At 39.7% G+C, this 23708-nt stretch overlaps 1 protein-coding gene across 10 annotated transcripts in view; it reads left to right on the top strand.

Annotated features, from left to right (window-relative positions):
- The window catches only part of LOC100465774 (cytochrome b5 reductase 4), an 87811-nt gene that overhangs the window by 55663 nt on the left and 8440 nt on the right, over positions 1 to 23708 (top strand). For 5 of the 10 annotated variants that reach the window (XM_034648220.1, XM_034648223.1, XM_034648229.1 and 2 more), the window contains 5 exons: positions 4415 to 4555; positions 6776 to 6928; positions 9688 to 9838; positions 10146 to 10232; positions 19206 to 19370. In XM_034648220.1, the coding sequence (XP_034504111.1) occupies positions 4415 to 4555; positions 6776 to 6928; positions 9688 to 9838; positions 10146 to 10232; positions 19206 to 19370 (697 nt within the window). Of the gene's footprint in view, positions 1 to 4414; positions 4556 to 6775; positions 6929 to 9687; positions 9839 to 10145; positions 10233 to 18165; positions 18219 to 19205; positions 20343 to 20641; positions 22587 to 23708 lie in introns of those variants that run through there. The other 5 variants (XM_034648222.1, XM_034648221.1, XM_034648226.1 and 2 more) reach the window with 5 other exon arrangements.

Genomic DNA, 23708 nt, shown 5'->3' on the forward strand with positions numbered 1-23708 from the left:
TGTTCATATATACAGAGTGGTTTGAGTGAGGATATTGAAACTAAACTACTAGAGATTAAGCAGAAGCTTTATCAAAATTAGTGAAAACCCTCAATAATTTTTTAAAAACAAAAAATAAGTGCAGTTATGTAATGTTTTTAAGAGTAATATTCCAACTTTGTTGTGTCTTCAGTATAGGAAGATATTCTAGTAACTTAATAACTTTGAATTATTTTATCAGTGGTCAAAATGTTAAACATTTGTACAGTGCTTGAAAATAGTTTATACTCAGGTGTTCTGAGCATCATCCCTGCAGTCAGGTTCATTGCTCATCAAGGTCACTGTCTGGGCAGAAATAGCTAGCAAGCTAAATCAGCCTGGCCCCTGCTATGTGAACAGTGACAGATTCTTTTTTTTATATAATTTTGTATTATGTTATGTTAGTCACCATACAGTATATCCTTAGTTTTTGATGTAATGTTCCATGATTCATTATTTGAGCATAAGACCCAGTGCACCATGCAATACGTGCCCTCCTTACTACTCATCACCAGCCTGTCCCAATCCCCCAGCCCCCTTCCCTCTGAAGCCCTCAGTTTGTTTCCCAGAGTCCACAGTCTCTCCTGGTTCATTCCCCCTTCTGTTTACCCCTTCATTCTTTCCTTCCTTCTCCTACTGATCTTCCTATTTCTTATGTTCCATAAATGAGTGGAAACCGTATGACTGTGACAGATTCTGAGTGGAATGTCTATTGTATTGAATGGCTGTAGGTTGTGTTTTTTTCTGTGTGGACATACTTAAGTATGTACATAAATATATATATGTGTATATATATATATATTTTTTTTAAAGATTTCATTTATCTATTTGACAGAGAGAGAGGCAGTGAGAGAGGGAACACAAGCAGGGGGAGTGGGAGAGGGAGAAGCAGGCTTCCCGCAGAGCAGGGAGCCCGATGCTGGGCTCGATCCCAGAACGCTGGGATCATGACCTGAGCCAAAGGCAGATGCTTAATGAATGAGCCACCCAGGCGCCCCCATAAATATATTTTTAACTATTATAGATGTTAGTACGTTTAGGGTTGTTTCTTTTCCATGGACTGCATTTTTGAGTGTGTTAAAATCCAGCTAATTGGTTGCCCTACATTGGTTTAGGAAGATCATGGAGAACTAAATGAGTAAAGGTAGATTGCAAATTAGGAGGTAAGTAAATGACATTTAGGTGATCGAAAGTAGTAATTAATGAGTGCTGAGAAAAAGTGTGGTTGATGAGAATAGTAGAGAATGGGAATGTTCAAGAAGAGATATACCTGAGAAGAATCTTGACTTGCTGAACTGATTCCTTAATTCGTACATTAAACAGTTATTTAGGAAGTTGTAAAGGGTGGAGGGATAATCTATTAATATTTGTACTTGAATGACATGGTTAGAAGAGGGAGGAAGACACCAAACCATAAGCTCGTCTAGAACAGTGGCTTCTCGGACTTTTTGAACAAAGCCTCTGAACTGGGGCAAGAAACTCTAATCACATTTTGCCTCTTCCCACATCTTCTCCGGCTGCTCTGTGACCTTGCGCAAGCTATTTAACTTCTCTAAGTCTCTGTTTCTAGTAGGGAAAGTAAGAGTGGATGGGTGCTTTAAAAGTGTGCTCAGCTCAAGTAGGAGTTAAAGACCAGATGGAGGGCAGTGTGGACTCGTAACCAGGGTTCTCTTTGTTTTCTCTCTCCCACTGAAGACTTTGTCTAGATTTGAGCCTTGTGAAATTCTGTTCTTTAGAAAAAAAAATACAGTTTCTTTTCAACCAAAAGAAAGCAGTATGCCCAGATTAATCATATTATCCTTAGTATTTTAGTATTACCCCGAGTAATACCATTTGTATGTTACTAAGAGAAGTTAGGTGTTTGGGACAGAAATTTTTCTGTCTTATGCTTCTGTTTCACCATCTTATATTACTTCAGTTTTTCATTTTCTTGTATAATTATTTATGCTTACAAAGCCCAAAACCTGACACTTAAATAATGGCACCGTACAGCCCAAAGTAGTCGGCGCGTCTGCTCCCTGTCTTTTCTCCTCTGTGTTTCCGGGCCGTGTGTCTGTGCCGTCTCTCTCAGTGTAATTAAAAGATGAAAACTTCCTTCAGTGTTTCCTGGACTTTTAGAATCTGGATGTTCTTTGAAATTAGGGCAGACTTCTAGGCAAGATGCTGAAATTATCTCTTGGGTACTCGATGGACTTAACAAGAAGTGTCAGTAAATTACTGTAACCCGGGCTTTCGTTGTGTTTGAAATATAATTGAGGAGATGCATAGCCCCTGTAGCGATCCTTTCTGGCAAATGCGAGAGTTGAAATTGTCAAGGCAGAACATGAACCTTCTCAGCAGCGGTAACATTTTCAGAGGGCATGCATTCAATTTTATTGTAAGAAAGCACTAAGGCCCTCAGACCTGGGCCAGACAGGCACTTGCCCTGGACTCCAGACTTAGAGAACTCCCCAGTGTCTGTCTTCCGGTCATATCCCTCCCACAGGATGAGAAGGGTGCAAGGCCAAGAAATACCCACCTCAAGAAACATCCACCCTCTATCCTTCCACAGCTGCATGCTAGGTATCTGGAACCCAGAATTTCTGCTCAAATAGTCCCAGATCCACTTGCATTCGAAGAGTGGCCAGGGCTGTTTATGAGGAAAGCAAGAGGATGAGCTTAAACATGGGCTGGTTTGTCCATACCTGCATAAGGCTCCACTCAGTATCAGACAGAGCCTGAGGTGAGAAAAGAAGTGGGGGCCGGGCCATAGCCAGTCAGTGGGGGGTGCAGCTCTCATCCTTCTGCCATCTTCCTGGAAAGAACTCTGAGGAGTTCAAGAATCCTGATTTTGAACGTAACCTTCTAGGACATCATGAAGGTTTATTTAATGGTACAGCATAGAACATATTTTATTTAATAGTTATGCATCTGTTTTATAACTTTTAAATGTTTACGCGTATAGTATGTGGGCCTCTGATTGTATTCTCACTCCGGGTCCCAGAAAGGAAGGGATAGATCATTTGAACCTTCATTTCTCCTTTTAGGTGAGCCTATGTCCATTGATCCTTTGTCAGTCTAACACTGGGTTAAGTGTTCTAGGATAACTTTACAGTGATTCCTTTAGCTGTAATCTGGTCTGAGCTCTGCCCGGGCACTAGAATGAGGTGAGTTCAGTAATGCCCCTTGGTTTTGGTGTGCAATGCTGCACTCTAAATTTATGAGCCACCAGGGAAGCAGGGGGAAGATTTAGTGACCAAGGTCTTTAGGGCCTGAAGGGACAAGGGAAAAAGAGAAATTGGATGAAACCATGGCCAAAATGATTTCTTAGGATTATAAGTGAATTTCAGTTTTCCACAAACCATTGATTATTAGGTGTTGGGCCTTCACTTCCTAAGATCTGGAATAAATCTGTCCCTACTTAAATATTTTTAGGTTAAAAAAAAAGGAATCAGAGTTGATTCCTTTCCATATCTGTAAATGCTGTTTTATAAGCAAGGAAATAGCAAAACAAACCAATATCATCAGTCTAGTCTGGCATGCTATTTGTGTCCACAGGAGTTCTGTAAGTGAAAATATTATTGCTTTCAGAATTTCTATAACAAGTTCTTCTAACCTAAATGGTATTATTTTGCTCTGTATACAAATGATAAATATTTCCTGAGCTTGGGATATTAATTTTAAATATTTTCAGTATTTATAGAAACACTTTGTTCCTTTTTGTGTATTTGTATATTAGTAGTACAAACTAGGAATTTTCATTTTTCACTTAAATTAATTTTCCAGGTAGTGAAAACTTACACCCTTAAACATAAAAGTTAATTTTTCTGTTTTAATCGTTTCTTGACAGTTAAAATGTTCTATAATTCATACACAAACATAGAGAAACAGAATGTGTATTTTTCCTGTGTTTATCAAAGAAGTATTTTTAAAATAATTTAATAGTACGAGTATTGTTAAACCTTAAATACTTGAATTTCAAGACCACTCTGTAAGATAAGACTTTAGAATGTAGATTTGTTGATTATCAGATATTTTCCACATCTGTAATGTAGTTATATAGCTGTAACTAAGGTTTAAAAGTGAATTTATGAGGAAATAGGTTTTAATTTCTTAGAATGTAATGCTTTTAATATGCTATAATTAGACATGAGGAAATAAAACTCACTTAATAGAGTTTGTTTTTCAACCTACAGAAGTATTGGCCGGTTTTAGAAAATAGATATCTCAGGAAATAAAGTGAAATTCCAACTGTAAGATTTTCAGACTACTGATGAATTTCTAAAGTGCGTAGGCATTTTCGTGAAATTCAAGCTTGCAAAAGCAGAAAAGCTGAATCTGTGCTTTCACTTGGTGGGTCTGGTGTTACTTCTTATTTAATGTATTCATCAATAAGAGAAAATGAATCGCTTTCTAGGTTTGCACTACAGAAAGTGCCAGTTAATTTCCAAGGAAGGTGTTACTCATGATACGAAGCTTTTCTGCTTGATGCTGCCACCAAGCACTCATCTTCAGGTGCCAATTGGGCAACATGTTTACCTCAAGCTGCCTATTACAGGTAAGGTAAATGGAGGCTTTGGGGAAGCATTTTCTTTATTTATAAGCACTTCCAAATCAGTACTCATCTTTTAGTACGTAACTATTTAGGTTATCAATCCATGTTTCTGGCTGCTGATTGAGTGATGGCCCAATTCTAGGCTAGTAGATTCAACGTTCATGTGTTGGAGCCGTAGCCGCACCATCCGCTGTGGGGAGCAGAGACACTGCCACAAGTTGGGGAGAGAGAGTTCCACCAGCACTGGAATGTATTACTCCCAGAACCTTAAAGGGAAGAGGTGAGGGGAGTGCCCAGGTGGTCCTGTGGGGGAAACGATTAGAAACACGTGCCAGTATCTCTTTGTAACCACGTCTGCTTGTGTCATTTATGGAATTGAATTTATAAAATTCAAAGTGAGTGAATGATCGTAAATGATGTCCTTACATGTGCCACCAGGATAAGAAGCTCTATAAAGATACTCCTTACTGTGAATTTCTCCCCTCATTTTCATCCTGAAGTTACCTTATGTACTTGTTTTAAATGCCCTTCTTAACCACATCTAGCATTTTCTTGGCCTTTCGAAGCCTCAGAAGGTCACATTCTCACGTCAGTCACAGTGTTTCCCACAGTCAGTGTAGCCGACATGGTCGGGACAGCCTATTACCACGGTGGTGGGAAGTTCCTCCCTTCATCATCGCCAGTGCCAGCTTGTCATTCAGTAGCTGGTCCCCTCTGCAGCGCAGTTACTGTCGATGTATTAGAATTTACAAGATGAATTCTGTGTATGTCGAGGAGCCACGTAGAAAATTTGGGTCTTTTCAATGTGTGGTGACTCCTCTTTCTATGGGGTTTGGCTAGCTAAAATATAACATGAATTCTTACTAAATTTATCCTGGGTTTTTTTTTTTTAATATTCTTAGAGGTAATTGGATGCATATTTTTTCCTTCAGTTGCCAAAGTAATATATCATATATTAAAACATTAAAACAATTCAAAGTATATAGAGTAAAAAAGTGAAATTCTTCCCTTTCTCAACCCAAATGATCCCCATGGCTGTCAGTAACCATTGTTAAAAAATTGGTGCATGATTAAAGTTATTATGTAAGTACATTCTTATATCCGTGTAAAATTTTGATGCCTTTTTATTCGTAACCCATTACAAGTTTATATCCTCCTGATAGAGCAGATGGTTGTCTAAGTTTATTACCATAAATCCCTATCATCTTATGCCCCACTTAATAAATATACATTGTTTATATGATGGTTAAAGTATTGATTTGTGTAAATTATTCCAGCATGCATAGGCTTGTGCAACGCACACACATACACACACATATATACACAGACACATACACACACATATATATACACAGACACATACACACACACATATACACAGACACATACACACACATATATATACACAGACACATACACACACACATATACACAGACACATACACACGCACATATACACAGACACATACACACACATATACACAGACACATACACATGCACACATATACACAGACACATACACACGCACACATATATATACACAGACACATACACACGCACATATATATATACACAGACACATACACACGCACATATATATACACAGACACATACACACGTATATATACACAGACACATACACACGCACATATATGTATACACAGACACATACACACGCACATATATATACACAGACACATACACACACACACATATATATACACAGACACATACACACACATATACACAGAGACATACACACGCACACATATATATACACAGACACATACACACACACATATACACAGACACATACACACACACATACACAGACACATACACACACACATACATACACAGACACACACACACATATATACACAGACACATACACACATATATATACACAGACACACACACATATATACACAGACACATACACACACACATACACAGACACATACACACACGTATACACAGACACATACACACACGTATACACAGACACATACACACGCACATATATATACACATACATACACACTTATATATACACAGACACATACACACACACATATATATGTAGAGAGAGAGAATTACATACGCATTAGATGTACAGTTTTAAATATGTACTGAGAGCATCATAAAATTAGTATGTTTCACCTTTATTCAGAGCTTTTGAGATTTTTAGAATTAAATTTCTTTGTCATAACTTTTTCTAGGTACTGAAATTGTGAAGCCATATACACCTGTATCTGATTTCTTACTCTCAGAGGTCAAGGAACCAGTTATTCTCAACAATAAATACATCTACTTTTTGATCAAAATCTATCCTGCTGGACTCTTCACACCAGAGCTTGATCATCTTCAGATTGGTTAGTATTCTTTTTTAAACCTCATTTGTGTTCTAGATTGGATCACGTGTTACACTGTCCTCTAGTTATCTCCATGGGGGAGTCTGTGAAATAATAAAACTCAACGTGTCTACGACCAGAGTCACATTTCTTTGGCCCACCCAGCCTATCCTCACTCCCACATTCCTCATCTTTGTTGTTGACAGCCTCACGGTTCGTCCTTGACCAGTCTGCAGGCTTGAGTCATCCTGGACTCCATTTTCCCCCTGCCGGTCCAGGCCGCTGCTAAGTTCTAGGGAGTCTACCAACCAGTGACTTTTTACTCTTTCTTTTCTATCCCTTCTGCCACCCTCTCAGATTAAGCCTTCATCATTTCTCTCGTGACCTCTAACTGTTCTCTCTCAGTTGCCTCTAACAGTGTCTTTCTCTTTCTGTTTATCTGCATTTCCAAACTGCCCTCAGGATAGATTTAATCAGGTTGCTTTGCAGCTTTGAAACTTCTGATGGGTGTCCATTCCTTAGCTGATTAAGTCCCCTGCACGTCCGGCTCTCTCAGCACAGACTCGGGTGACCTCTCCAGCTGGCTCTCTTGCGGTAACTGCTCGTGTGAGCGCTCCGCAGGGTTCCATGCATCCGTCACCTCCCTCATAGGTACATGCGGGAGCCTCATGTAGGGTGCCCATCACCCCTCGCTCTGCCTGTCAGGTAGCTTTTGTTTTTAAAGACCCAAACAAAATATCACATCCTTTATGAAGCCTCCTTTCTCCTGAACCCCTCAGTAACTAATACTTTGTTCATAGCCCTAGGATCAGAATAAATAACATTCCTTCTTTACAGAACTTTGAGTTTTGAGGGTAACGATTGTCTTATCTTTGTAGTTCCCATACCTAGCATGGCAGTTGGCACATAATAGGCTCTCAATAAATGTACTTTGAAAGAATTAGTAAAAAGACTATAATGAAATCTATTAAGATTTCAAGACCCCTGTTCCTGTTTCTGTCCCTCTTTCTGCATCTGCAACTTTTCACTGCCCTTTGTTTAACAGTAGAAGTGCTCTTCCCGTTTGTAACACAGCATTAGCCGTAACCTCGAGGTACCAGTGAAGCAGATCACTAAAACTGGGAAAATAAAGACAATTGGTTGTGTTGTGAAAGTTAAGCCAGTCTCTGCATAGTGGATGTGGTTAGTCCTCTTTGATTACATAAATCAAAATACCGATATAAATGTGAACCTAAAGAATCTTGGAATGCCTGAAAATCTAGCAAAGGTGACACTATTACCTTACGGTAGACTGATGCGTGATTGTGATACAGCATGTGGAAACTGAACCCGTTATTGTAACCTGTTTATAGAGATTGTGTGAACAGAGCAGGGTGGAGAGTTCGCCTGCAGCGTGGAAAAGGAAAGCCCAAAGAACAAGACCCATGTTTTTTCAGCTTCATCCAGGGGAGCTAGACATAGCACAAGTATTTGTATTGCTTAGACATGAGTGATAACTCATGAAGCCTCATCACGGCCTACATGAGCTCCCCTATGAGATTACCCACTTCTTTGTTTCAATTCCATGTTCACCAAGCAACTCTTTTATGATTATTTTGGCTTTCCAAATGTTCTGATCCTGGGGATGAGACGCCCTGGGTGGGTGTGTAAGGCTCAGGTCGCTAGGTGCACGTGACCTTCTGTAAATCAGTTAATTGCTGTTCTGGCAGGTCTACTTTACTATCTTGAGAACTTGATTAAAATCAGGTCCCTCGCCTGAGTCTCCTCCGTTTTCTGACCTTGGAAGGACTGGAGTGCTGACAAAAGTTATCAAGTTAGCATCATTCTTTGAGGCGTCTTTAGTCAACAACCAGCTGACCTTTTCCTGAAGATATTGTGATCTTATGGTCCTTTTGAACTAGGACAGGAAGTTTCTGTTCCTTTCTAATACTTAATTCATCAATTACTGCAAGATTCCTACTATCCTGCTATGGACAAGAAGGAAAATTTATGAGCATTGAGCAAAAATAAAGCAAATATTTGAAATTGTTTTTAAAATGTTTAACTTCACTTTTTTATTTTTAGAATTACGTTGGAAATTTCTGAAATGTCCTAAAGGCAGTTCTCTGAGTAGTACCTAGCAATTATATCAAATGCACTGCAAATATTTTTTCTCAAATATTCTTATGCTAGATTAAGAAGTAGCATGCTCTAAGTATAGTTTCTGGTCTTTGTTTTTATAGGCATGAAATTCAGAACAGCTGTTGTTTAATCAATAGGTCTTTTCAAAGATTTGATGGAGGTGACGTTAGCACGTTTACTGACATATGACTGTAGAAGACATTTCTGTTTCAATTTTCTCTCCTGGTTTTATTGTTGTAGCTAAGAATCGATACAAAAGTAGTGAGTGTATATTCGCAACCTTGTACTGTGCAAGGCAGGTATACGTGAACTTTGCTTTCGAGGTGCTTGTAATTTAGTTTAGCGATCAATTCTTTACTGACAATTTATACTTGAGTACTTGTCAGTTTGTAAATTAGAGACTCCAAATGATTTGGGAAAATAATGATGGGAAATGAGTTTAGTAAAATCTCATAATTGATTTGGATAGAATGATATAATCCAAATATATTTGGGGGCTTAATGAGTATTTCCAAAACTCCTTATACATTTTAAAGGCTAAGACGTAGTCTGAAAGTTATGCATTCACCCTGTTACTCATCAGTGTTCTAAATTCGACTAGCTAAACCTCAGTTTCCCTGATTTTTTTTTTCTGATTTAGTTTATATTTCATTGTTTAGGAGATTTTGTTTCCGTAAGCAATCCTGAGGGCAATTTTAAAATATCCCAGTTCCAAGAATTAGAAGACCTCATTTTATTGGCAGCTGGAACAGGCTTCACACCAATGGTTAAAATACTGACTTATGCTTTGACTAACATACCCAGTCTCAGGTATGTAATTTTATCTTTAATTACTGTCCTTTGTGAGGCTGTTAGATTAGTATAAGGTGTTCTAAATTAATTACTCAGTGGACCTTGATAGACATATTCTCATTCCCCCATTAATCATTTCTTACCCTACGTCTTCCAGTCCTAGCTGTTTTACTAACTTGATTCTTTTATTTTTGATACGTTTGGTTACCTAATTGGCACTAAAAAAAATTTCATGCCACTTTACGTTTAGACTTTTCCATTCATGCGTATTTATAAATGTAATCGAAATTGTTCTTTTTGAGTTGTTGTTGTTTTTTCTTTTAAGGAAAGTGAAGCTGATGTTCTTCAATAAAACAGAGGATGATATAATTTGGAGAAGCCAGTTGGAGAAATTAGCATTTAAAGATAAAAGGTATTAAACTGGTGTTAGCTCTTATTTCAATATTCAAAAATGTGTAGTCAATCTAGGCCTTACCTCCTTTGATTGGAGTTTTAAATTAGCCAGGAAGTTTCTTCAAAGACAAAATAAGCTAATCAATAATTCTCTCAATCTAAGTCATGTTAATGTCCTTCCCCCAAAGTAATACTGTTCAGTAAGATTAATATGACTTCATATATGTATCAGTAAAATATATCCTGGACTTTACGTTTGTGTGACTTATACTGAGTTGGGTTTCATTGAAAATGATGTAGGGTAGCCAGTTTGATAATTCAAGATTTTCTTGTTATAGTGGGTACAAATCAAATAAATGTGATGAGATGGACTAAAGTAAAAATAAGTATTTTTCTTTAGTACAGAATTTTTTAGAACCTTTAATATGCTAATGTCCATTGTCACTTTTCAAGATGGGGTCTTCCTTATACATTGTTAAGATTTTCTTCATTTTTGTCTATTTACATTAACATTTATTAATGGCTGTGGTCCTCAGTATGCACCTTACGAAATGCAGGCATAGGCAATAGAGAAAAGTTTGAATCAGGCCAAACTGTGGTAAAACGAGAGAGCATGGACATCTGTTTCATTGAAAAAAGCCCTAACAGAGTCAGCTGAAAGAAGATAATCGACATGGGCACGTGCCCCATGTCCCCTAAACAGATTTAAAAGTGATAGGAAATTTTAAAGGAATTTTTTCAAAGAATGAATTGGACTAGCTGTCATACTTTCTAAAGCATTTCTAAAACTATTTTTATGAAATTCAGGACTTTATAAGGACTTCACACAAAATACCTGAAGTAAATATATTGAGGATCATACAGTACAGGTAAAATTCTAGGCCTTTTGAAAGTTAGAGTTAACTTTGCTAGATCTGAAATGTTGTTCTGGGGCGCTGTTTCTTGTGATTACTTTGTGAATGCCCTAGCTAAGGGAGTGCTTGGCTGTCTCTGGCTTTCTTCCCTCCCGTCCTCCATCCTCCTCCTCATCTCTTCATAAATAACGCTCACCAATTAAGGATGACCTGAACTTACTTATCCTTGAAGTATTTTGTCTTCCTACATACTTAAACCACAAACCTAAGAATATTTACTATTATTTAGGTAGCTATAAGGCAGTTTAGAGCATGGTTTAAAGAAATACAAATTCCTGGGGTTTCCAAGTGTCTTTTTCACTATTTTCAAAGTGGAAAATTAGAAGCAGCATGTATCAAAAAGCCTAAAGCCCTAATTTCAAGCTTTCATTCTACCCTTCACTAGCTTGGAACTTATTCAAAAATTACGTAGCTCTTTGGGCCTGTCTCTTTATCTTCAAAAATAAAATAATGACATCTTTCCTACTTACTTCATAAGGCTCTAATGTGAGGATTAGAGAAGATTGTATAACTGCCTTGAAAACTGGGAAGCCCTACCTCAGATATTTGAATTGTGGTTTAGAAGAACTCTACCTTCTTGTGTTTCATTTCTGTATTAACTGTTTGAGCTCCTGTTTTCCTAACCACATATTTAGAATAATTTGAACAGCATAGCTAGGCCTTTTTACTGTAGGTTTTTTTTAAAAAAGTATTTCTGGCAGTGTTTTGACAAAGTTGTTTTTTCAAGGTAGTTCCCTGTACTAGAAGACCCATTTACCATTATTTGAATAAACAGACATTGTCCATTTAGCCTTTCAGTGGGAGTTAGACTTGATTTAAGAAGTATTTGGTATCAAGAAATGCGTTGACAGCCTCTGAATATATAGTGTATTTCCCTTCATTTCGTTTTGTTTTGGTCTACAAATCATCATCTCTGTTGGTGGATTGCATAGGCTGGAGTGTTGAGGATGGGAACCCCCCCCCCCAGTCTGGTTGACTGGTCTAACAGCACTCCCCAGGTGAGTGCTGCTTCCACCTTGCAGAGAGAAGTGCTGGTGTTCTGACTTCTGGCCTGCCTTCATCCTTCCTATTCTGCTCCTTCTCCTTCTCTTCCTGCTCTCCCCTCTCGCTTCTGCGCTCTCGCTCTCTTTCTCTGCCGGCTACCTCCTCCTTCCTCTTCCTAGAGATGTAGCTGTCCTTGCCTGAGGCACTCTGTTGGCACTGACCTTTAGCGTTGTGTCATTTTCGCTCCCTGGAGACCCCTGTCGGCCTGCGCTGGGGATCAGAGAGGCTGTGCTTGTCCAGATGGCTTTGGCCTGTTGGTGAGCAGTGTTACCGTACGCCGAGGCTTTATGAGAAAGCGAGCCTTAAAAGCTTAGTGATGGGCCTTGGAGCACGCTTGACTGTTGAGTCCCATATAAGAAAGGAAAGTGAAAGTTCAGATTTAATAGAAGGTTATTTCAGTTAGTCACATCTGTATTTCAGTTAGCATTTAAGGCTTCAGTTTTTCCATTTGTAGACTAAGGGATATCAATACCTACATTGTAGAATTGTTCGGGTACGGGGGTCAGTGAGATAGTGTATATGTAAGTGCCTAGCCCAGAATTAGCATATTTGTAACGCATGTCATTCATTCATTCATTCAGTACATGGGCGCTTCTACCGTGTGCCTACATACAGGGTACAGCAGTGAACAAGATACTGTGTTGGCTTATTTTCTCATGCAATCCAAGGAATGTATCTCTTCCTTTACCCACATCGCTAAACTTAATGGAATTGTGCAAAACACAGGTATATCAAAAGTACTTTTTTTGGATATTTCTATTTCAATCAAGTTTCCATTAAGCATAATATCTGAACAGAAAACAGCTTACTTGAATTTTATCCAAATGTTATTCTACTTGACTCTTAACTCCAGTAGTGAAGACTCCATTCACAACATTTCAGATCTAGCAAAATCTCATCCATTTATTTTTCTTAAGAAAATTGAGAGAAAACAGAAGGCAAATATGTACGGTAGTAGATATAGCTAATTACTATGTAAACTGGAATGCAAATTAAATTTCACTTCTCTTTCTCTTGACTACTGAACAGTGCTATGCGTGAGGCCCCATCCCAGCAGAATGCCCTAGCTTGTGAGTCCTCAGCTTTGGCAGGATGATTTTTGAGGGGCGGGATAGCTTGACAATGAGACTGACTTCTGGGCAACATTGTGTAATATATAAGCATAACAAGTGTTTTCCTTCATTTTCAAAGCAGTCATTTTGGGAGAAAAATAACCTTTTAGTAAAGCTATCTCCGTCTCTCTCTGACGCACAAACATGCACGCACGTATACACACTCACCTTTCTGTTTTGCATTTTTTAAACAATGTGGTCATACTAACTATATGTTTTATAACTGTATTTTCTCTTAGTATATTATGCCTATTCTGTGTATAGAATATTTTAAACCAGTGGTTCTCCATCTGGAGTAATTTTTGTCTGCCACCTCAACTCCCCCCGCCCCCACCCCCTGCCATCACTTCGGGGGACATTTACGTCTGAGAACATTTTTTATCATCACCACTGTGGGCATCTAGTTGGTAGAGGCCAGGAAGGCTGCTAACGTCCTACAGCACACAGGACAGCCTCTCACTACAAAGAAACATTCATCCCCAAATGCCTGTAGTGCCAGTTGGGAAAACCTGCACTGTACCATGATTTTTCATAGCTGCGTTATATTCAGTCATGTAAGCATACCACAATTTATGTAACCAATGCCCTGCTGTCTGGCATAGTGATTAGAAGTTGTTCTGTACCTCTCCGTGCAGGATAAAAATTCATCAGAAGAATCATCAGGTCAGAATACCAAGCCTATTGATCTATTTTGACACATAGCCTCTAGAAAGGTGAAGTACCCAGCACAGAATATTGTATCCTGCACACAATATGTTAGTGTCATTTTTTTTCCTTTAGAAAGGATGAGGCTAATGCTTAGGGCAGAAGGGAAAGAGAAAGGGCCAGGGATTCCAAGCAGCAGAGGAGGGGGGCACAGAGGACGGGGCATTGTGTGCCTGTTACAGGCACCAGGGGATCACAGGCATCCCTTCAGATGTCTGTGTGCTGTTTGCAAAATGTGCTTAGTGTTGGGAAAAGATCCAAAGTGCACCAGAGTACCCTAGTGCTGGAGAAGGTCTGAAGGCAGCAGTAACGGTAAAGTCTGTACCTTGAGAGGAACAAATCCTATGTTACAGAGGTCTAGGAAGAGGAAAGGGTGGTGAAGGAAGGGGCTTTTGAGCTGAGCTTTGGGAAGCAATTAGCATTTCTTTGAACAGGAGAGGAAATTTGGGTAATAGGATTTCAGGAGCAAAAAACTTTGAGGGCCAGTATGTTGAGTGATTTAGCATTTAGCAAAAGAGCACAGTCCAGTTTCATTGAACTATATACAGTGCATAATGGAGAACTATGTGAAATAACTTCGCAAAAATAGAACCATTAATCAGATCTATTTAGAAAGATCACTTCGAATCCTCTTGCTTTACAGCCAGAGAAACAGGGTAGGTTAAAATCAGGGAATGGAAGACCCTAAGTGTAATTCATTTATTAAGTGTGTACGTAGTGGGCCGGGAAGCTCTGGCCTCCTGGGAAGGAAGCTCGTCTCCCTTTATTACCAGCAGGCTCTGTAGACAATGATTAGCTCTGTTTCTGTACTCTCGTGTCCTCATTAGGGCCAGCAATGTTTCAGTCCTGTGGAGAAAGCAAAAGCTGATGATTTCAGAGGCATAAGCACATTGAAAATGTGCCCGAACCCCTTTCTTTTTCTCCAGCTTGTGATGCGCTCAGCTATGTGGGCCCCTATCTGGACCCTTAAACACTCTGTTCTTCCCAGATGTTCTTCAAATGGTGTATTTCTTGGAATGTGTTTCTTGAAATGTTCATGTGTTCCCCTCTACAGGGCTCTGTGAATAAATAAGTTTGAGGAAGAATGTGTACCATATTACCTTCTTGAAGGTTTGCTGTGAAATTAGCGTATTTGAGGTTTTGAGGAATTTTGAAGAAGTCTATAAAAATTAACTTTTCTTAACCCATTAGTCCCAAACTCATTTGATAGGTTAGCCTTTTCTCGTGGATTACCATGAACATCGGGAAGTATTTCATCAGATTTATTTTGAGAAGTGTTTGCATAATCTATGTATTTTATCAAATTTTAATCCCTAGCTGTTTATTTTGTGAGTTATTTTCCTGTGAGCAAATAGCAAGTCTTCTTGCTGTTTCTAGTATTTTTTATTGTTTTTAATTTCGATTCTAGTGTAGTTAACATGTTCTGTTAGTTTCAGGTGTAGAGTATAGTGATTCAACAATTTTGTACATTACTCAGTGCTCATGATGATACACTCGTTACTCCCCATCACCTATTTCCCCCATCCCCACCCACCTCTGCTCTGGTAACCACCTGTTTGTTCTCTGTAGTTAAGTGTCGGCTTCTTGGTTCGTCTCACTCTCTTTTTTTCTCCTTTGCTCATTTGTTTTATTTCTTAAATTCCATGTATTAGTGAAATCATATGGTATTATTCAGCCACAGAAAATAATGAAATCTTGCCATTTGCAAAAACATGGATGGAGCTAGAGAGTATAATGGTAAGAGAAATAGGTAGAGAAAATAGTTAAAGACAAATACCATATGATCTAGTATTTTTCTTCTAGAGAAATCTAGGCCCTGAATACCCTGAAATACTATTCTCTGGACAGTTACCAATCACAGAAGCTTCAAAAGCACTAAGTTTTGAGGTGGGATCTGGGTTTTTAGGAGAACTAATATAGCAATGATGTGTCAGATAGATTCGGACTCAGGGTATTAGGGCAGTATTTTAGACAAGAGATCTAAGGGCTTGATGTGGAGTTGTGGCAGTAAACATGGAAAGCTAGGGATTGTGTGTAAGAAATGTGAAGGAGGTAGGTTTCAGAAGCTAACTGGCTGGCGGAGGAGGGACTCGGTTGTTGGACGACCGTGGGTTCTGCATAGGATTCAGACTGAATGAATACATTCGTATGTCAGGATTTTTCATCCCAGATCATTATCAGTCTACTCTAAAAGAATTCTTTTCATAAGCTTATTTACTTCTGTTGGCATTCAGAGCACATAGACATTCACCAGAAGCAGGTCTATTTTCTCTCTCTCTCTCTTTTTTTATGTTGCTTTGCACTTTATGGATTACCTAAATTTGTTTTCAGGTAACATTTTCAAGAATTCTAGTCCTTTCCTGCATTTTGAAATCATAGGGCAGAAAGGAATTTCAGGACATTTACCCTTATGCCTCAAGGCTATAATTGTTTCAGATGATAAATTGACCTTTCAGAATAATCCAAAAGAGAGGATTCCATAGTAACCATCTGTGTCTTGATAGGGTAAAAAGGAATCTCTCTTTTAAGTGTTCTTGAGTCTTAGCTTGGTACGGTTCCTACTCCAGTTTAAGCTCTTCTAGTCCTATAAAGCGGATAAGCAGGGTAGCAGCCTTTTTTACAATATCCCTAAAAACTGCATCCATGTGGCTGTTCGCTTTTTCCTTTGAGGGCCCAAAAGTTATGGCCAAGGGACCATTGTGTGAGTAAATACAACATGCATGAGAAGTTTGCACCATTTATATAAGGATCTCAGCTGTTTACCACCCTTAGTAGATGCCTGCAGAAAGTATGCCAATGACTAGGCTTTTTTTTTCTTTTAAACATCTGAGTAAAGGAAATTACGAATTTTTTCAGAGGAGAGGGACACCACTATTGATTTATATATCTTAGCAGTTTTATTCCAGTGACAGACTTGTTGGAAATAGAGCCAGAGGAGAGTCTCGCTTCTTTATTTTTAATTTAGCGAGGCAGTTGCTATCTTTTATCAAAACAGTTGTCTATGTGTGACTAGAAATATCTTCAGATAGTGGTTCTGCAGCTGCTTTGGGGTCTCCGTTGATGAGCTGATGAAAGGTTATGGATCTTCCCAGAAAAGTGCACTTATAAATTCACATACATTTTTTTAAAAGATTTTATGTATTTACTGGTCAGAGAAAGAGAGAGAGTGCGTGCACGCACAAGCAGGGGGAGCGGCAGGCGGAGGGAGAAGCAGACTTGTTGCTGAGCAGGGAGCCCGATGTGGGACCGGATCCCAGAACCCTGGGATCACACCTTGAGCTGAAAGCAGACACTTAACTGACTGAGACCCCAGGCGCCCCTCACATACATTTTTCAATGTGATTTCATAGATGCCAGCATATGACTTTTGTTCTTCTAAGTACAGTTTTTATTTTTGACCAACATAGCTTCTTTGTAAATACATTTCTTTACTCATTCATCAGGTATTTTTGCACACTTACCTCAAGTCAAGCCTAGATCCAGTATTAAATGAGGTAGGCATGGATCCTGCCCTCATGGAGCAGTAAACAAAGACGACATTCTAGAATTATCTAAACGATCTTAATTTTACATGCTAGCAAGGAAAAATCAGTTAGTGAAAGACGTTTTTGGGGAATCTCTTTTATACAGGGTAGATTAGAGTGCTGCTAAAACCGCATGGGAGCCTCAGAGGTAAGAACTAGAACATAATTCTGTACGGTTCTTAAATATAAAATCTGAATATTAGAATAGGCATCATAGAGTTCTCCCACCTTGTACTACAGATGGACAGATGAGACCTAGAGGCTGGGTCTGGGTGAGAGCTAGGACTGGTACTCTCACCCCTGGCAGGCTCTCAGAGTTGGTCCGTTGTGCTCCGTGCCGGTCAGTTTTTGGGAACTGTAGCTCGGCTGCAGCACAGCGATGTGAGGGCAGCACCCACGCCATCTTGTTTCCGTTCTGATACTTGGCTCCCCAGCCCCCTCACAAGGGAAACTTCACTTCGGCTTTTTCTTAAGGTTGACATTAATGGATGATTGGTTTCTGCTAGTCTTGAGGAAATATGTCAGTTATTCACTGGTAGTGGTAGAAAATCATTTGATCTGATGCTACTAAAAATGGTAACAATTAATTGTGTTTGCTACGTCAGAGAGCAGGGACAACATAAAACGTTTAATTTACTGTGATTCTTTACCAGCAGTTCACTCAGCAGATTACAGAACTGTGGAAAAAGTGGTCTGTAGTCACATGGTGAGACTTGGTTTTGATGTTCTTCTTTCTCACTTTAATTCTGTACCTTTCCTTTTTCTTTTGTATGTGTCGTTTCTTAGTATTTGAGTGCTTCCTGGGTGTCGGCTGCTAGGGATGCAGGGGCAGCCGAAGCAAACGTGGTCCTTGCTCTCGGGGAGCTCATGATCTGACAGGGAAGGTAGACATTCATAGAATAGTCGTCTTGATGACCACAAAAGGGAAAGGAAGACGTTTCTCCAATACATGTAACAAAGGGCTAATGGGCTGCAATGCTTCTGCCTGTGGAAATGATGCTTGCTCTAGGAACTGAACAGTAGGGCATGGTAGAAGCATTATAGAAAGAAAGAGAATGGGCAGCATGTGAAGACTGAAGCACATAGACACACAGTGAGGAGCTAGGACTTGGCGAGGCTGTGCCTACAGTGGTGAGGTAGGGAAAGGTCCCCAGGGTAAATCCCAGGCTCCAGGCTTTGGCAACCACGTTGCAAGGCACCATTCCCAAGGATAACATCAGGGTGGGGTAGCTTGTAAGTTGAGGTTGAAGTGGTGGAGACAGCGACAGTGAGAGATCAAATAGGCTCTTGGGTCTGGGACTCATCGGAGAGGTTCGGGTCGGAGATTGGAATGTACGTGTCGTTGCTCTGTAGTGTGATTTATGCAAGCAGATTATTAATGGAAATGTGCAGTTCTTTGAGATCCCTTGGAACTCTCTAGTGAATTTAGTAAATAATGTCAGATTACTCTTATCCATAGCAAAAGCTAATCCTTAGTAAATATGGATTTACCTGTATGTTTTTGTTAAATCTTTGCTTCTAATCTGTTCTAGTGCTTTTCTAGCAAGTATATCAAGTGTATCAATCTTTGTGTATTAAATTGTTCTCAAGGGGGAAAAAAGAAAACATTTTCATGAACTTGAAACATGCCAATAATACGTTTGAAATAATAGACTTTTAAAAAATGTTTTTAAAAAATGTTTCTTTTCTCTAGATTTGACGTTGAATTTGTTGTCTCAGCACCGACTTCTGAATGGAATGGCAAACGGGGACACATTTCACCAGCTCTTCTTTCTGAATTTTTGAAAAGAAGTTTAGACAAATCCAAAGTCCTCGTTTGCATTTGTGGACCAACACCATTCACAGAACAAGGAATAAGGTGAGTAGCAATGTGGTAGGGAGAAGAACACCCAACACTCTGAAATGCAAATCTTCCATAAAAGCAATTGACTTGGCTCTCTGTTCTTCCCATTCGTGCAAACCAGCACTGCGATTTTCGGTTACAGCCTAAGAAAATAGTAAAGTTTTTAAGCTTCATTCAGGTGGGAGGTTGGAGGCCAGGTTTATGCATGGAGTCAGACGTGAATGATGGACGATCTCTACTAATAACCGGCAGTATGGATACATATTCATGAGTTTGGTGCCACAATCTTAGGTGGGACATTGGATTCAACCTGTTCTTCCACCAAAGCTTTATAACATATAGTAATTAATAAGCATTGTTTGTCTCATTGTAGCTTTTGACTTTTCTTCATTCTCTGCAATTAGGCAAAAGCTAGTAAATTATTGGGACGCCTGGGTGGCTCAGTCGTTAAGCGTCTGCCTTAGGCTCAGGGCGTGATCCCGGAGTCCTGGGATCGAGCCCCGCATCGGGCTCCTCCGCTGGGGGCCTGCTTCTTCCTCTCCCACTCCCCCTGCTTGTGTTCCCTCTCTCGCTGCCTGTCTTCTCTCTCTCTGTCAAATAAATAAATAAAATCTTAAAAAAAAAAAACTAGTAAATTATAGTGATTGAAAGCCAGACAGCAAGACAGAAGGAGAGACTGGCGCATAAATAAGCGGAGACTCAGAGTTGATTCTGGGTAATGAGACATCAGTGGTGGTGTTCCTCTTATTTGAAATTCACCTTGCTTGGATTTAGATCTAAAATGACACTTTAAAATATTTTGTTAACTGTAACCACTATTGGGTGTCTAGGTGATTTTAAAATAAGACTGCCTTAAATGCCCTGTTTTTCCTTGTTTTCGATATATGACTAAACCTACCATTTTCTGGATAGTTTTCTCTCTTGTTATTTTATTTTTAATTTTAATTAGGAAAAAGATTGACCTCAATAAATAAAAACATTGAGAAATGTTTCTTTCCATGTTGTATTTTAAAAGTATTTTAATTAAATTTAAGTGTATCTCTGGATTTTAATACCTTCAGAAAAATATTCTTTTGTTTAAGCACTCGAAACTTGAATTTTTTTTAAATATTACAATTTAGACTTCTTTAATCTTTCAAAGGTAAAACAAAACTATTAAAATTATAGTGAAGACTAACAATATGGTTTGAAGTAAAATAATTTTTCAAAAAGAACAAGGCTGAGAGCTACATTCTTCAACTTTATTGACAAGTGATTTTGGATGTATCTTAATGCTTACTTTATAGATGGCAGCATAATAATCCTTTTAAATGATGAGAATCATAAACTCTTCAGCATTGAAAGAGACTGTCTTTAAGGCCACTTAGAGCAATTAACTGACTGGGGAAGAATCCCTTGTCCATTCTCCTAAAGAAGTGGGTTGTTTTCTCCCATGAACGACGGGTTGTTTGCGGGCTCTTCATTCTCATTCTCGTTCCGTGCAAGGCTTAGCCCGCTTCCTTGCACAGCGGAGGCTCGGTGCGCGTGGAATTGAATAGAAGGAAACCGAGATCCTGGTGTGTCTGAAGTTTTAAAACTGACTGTAATTCTGCAGCTTGAGTCTGTCAGCTTTACTCAGAGCTGATGTTCCCGTGCCGCACTAGCTGGCTCGCCTAGGACTGCTCAGGAGCATTACCGGTCACCATCTACGCATCCCTGCTTGTGCTCGCCGTCCAGCGTGCCGCCCGGTGTGCCCTGGGAGACGTAGCCTGGCCCCATCAGTGCAGGCGTCCCTCGTTTCACCGCTGCTCTTCACATGCTGTGCTTCGCAGATACTGCCTTTTTTTTTTTTTTAACATATTGAAGGTTGGTGGCCACCCTGCATCGAGCAAGCCCATCGGTGCTATCTTCCCAGCAGCATTTGCTCACTTTGTGTCTCATTTTGGTAATTCTCACAATATTTCACGCTTCTTCATTATTATTATATTTGTTACAGGTGATCTGTGATCAGTGATTACAACTTGCCCAGAGCTCAGATGTTGGTTAGCAATTTTTAGCAGTAAAGTATTTTTTAATTAAAGTACGAACATTGTTCTTTTAGCTGTAATGCTGTTGCACACTCACTAGACTGTAGTGTAAAGATAACTTTGATATGCACCGGAAAACAAAACATTCATTTGACTTGCCCTGTTGCAATATTCGCTTTATTGCGGTGGTCTAGAACCAAATCCACAGTATCTCGGAAGAGTGCGTGTACTTGGGATTCATAGCATCTGCCCCTGTGCCATTTAGGACCCTCGTTTCTTTGATTTCCTTGCCTTGACCATCTTAATGGATGTAGTGTATCTCTTACTTGGCAGTTACATAGATCTCTTATTATATCATAGTTTTTGCTATCCTGAAAAATGACTCTGTGATGCCCAGTCCTTAAGGCCCTCCAAAGTTAATCTAATGTTAATCTCGTCTGCTATATATGTATAACCATATCAAACATACTCTCCATATTTGGTGAAAATCTGTTAAATTTGTACGACATGGTAACAGAGACTCAGAAACTGATTTTAATATAGGTAAAGAGCAAGATAATTACTTGTTCAGTGAAGGCGCTTTCATCTACTAAATACCCACTTGTTTATTATGTAGATAAATAAAACAGTGTCTGCGTTCGAGGCCCACACTGTCTAGGGGAAACAGCTGCACACACTGGTAACTAAAATATGACTCAGAATATCATAAACACTCTTACGAGAGGTGAAAACAAAGTGTTAGGAAAATTCAGGAAGAGGCAATTTAATTTAACCTACGGGTGTGTTTGGAGAGAGAGGAGCTACCTGCTCTTTGAGTGATGGCCCAGATGTTGCCCGTCAGAGAGGTAGAGAGGGCGGGAGTAGGCAGAGGAACGAGCAGACACATGGGGGATGCGGGTATTCAGACGTGTGAAGCCACAAGCCCTTGAGGGACAGCGAGTGTGGCTGGAAAGGCAGGAGGAGTTCAGCCAGCAAGAGGCTTGACTGTTGGCACCAAGTTGGCCCTCCGGCCGTATTGTTGCTTTGTCTGAATATGTGTGTCTGTCTGGAAGCTGCTACTTTGAGTTTGAATCCCAGCTCTACCACGTACAATCAGGCATCCTAGAGCCAACTACTTAACCTTTCCAAGCTTTAGTGCACTCGTCTGTACAAGGGAATAAATAATAATACTGAGGCATGTGACTACATATACTAAGTACTAAATAAATGTTGGTATTTTCAGGAACATTTCTTTCTTTTTTATAACATACAGTGTTATGTTAGTCTCATGCATACAGTGTAATGATTCAGCATTTCTGTACGTGACTCAGTGCTCATCGCAGCAACTGTACTCTTGATCCCTTTATCTATGTCCTCCAGCCCCCCCCGCCCCCCGACCACCACCGGTTTGTTCTCTGTTCAAGAGTATTTTGTTTGGTCTTTTTTGTTGTTGTTGTTTGTTCATTTTGTTTTTTAAACTCCACGTGAGTGAAATCATATGGTATTTGTCTTTCTCTGTTTTCAGCAGCATTTTTTAAAATAATTTTTTATTATGTTATGTTAGCAGCATTTTAAACAGAGCTACTCCTCTAAGATTTCAGTCTCTATTTATAATGTTTTCCAAGTTGAATTATACGTGAGCAGTACTTCTGCTTGCCTTGTTCAGTTTGGGAGAATGAAGATAGAATGCTAGGGGTATCTACGCCTTACTTTGAAACCTGGTGAATAAAGGGGGAAAAATACCGTGCATTTATTCTGCCTTTTCTGTATGAGCTATACTACTGGGTAACTACATAATAAATGAGCAGAAGTTTGTTTTTCTCTGTAGAATTCCTTAGCTGATAAATGAATTATGGTAGGTGTCACCAGCTGTGGGCACACAGATCACCAGTGGTTGTTAGCATCCCCAAAGAGGGACAGTCAGGTATTACGTGGCTCCTGATGGAAGAACACCACCTATGATGTAGTCTTGTTAAAAAAGAATGGAACCGGGGGAGGAGGTTAAGATGGCGGAGGAGTAGGGGACCCCTTTTTCAGCCGGTCCCCTGAGTTGAGCTGGATAGGTACCAGACCAGCAGGAACATCTACAGAATCAGCCTGAGATGCAGGAAGATACATCTGGATCTCTGCAAATGAACATCTCCAGCGCTGAGTATCGATGTTCGAAGCGGGGAGCCGTGAAACCGCGCACAGATATCGGAAGCTAAACAGAAGGGGGAGGNGCAAATGAACATCTCCAGCGCTGAGTATCGATGTTCGAAGCGGGGAGCCGTGAAACCGCGCACAGATATCGGAAGCTAAACAGAAGGGGGAGGGAGCCGCCGTGTCAGGGCGCCGGGAAGCGGTAGCCACCTGCAAGGGGGAGCGG

This window comes from Ailuropoda melanoleuca, chromosome 19 (genome assembly GCF_002007445.2).
Source record: "Ailuropoda melanoleuca isolate Jingjing chromosome 19, ASM200744v2, whole genome shotgun sequence".
Taxonomy (NCBI): Eukaryota; Metazoa; Chordata; class Mammalia; order Carnivora; family Ursidae; genus Ailuropoda; species Ailuropoda melanoleuca.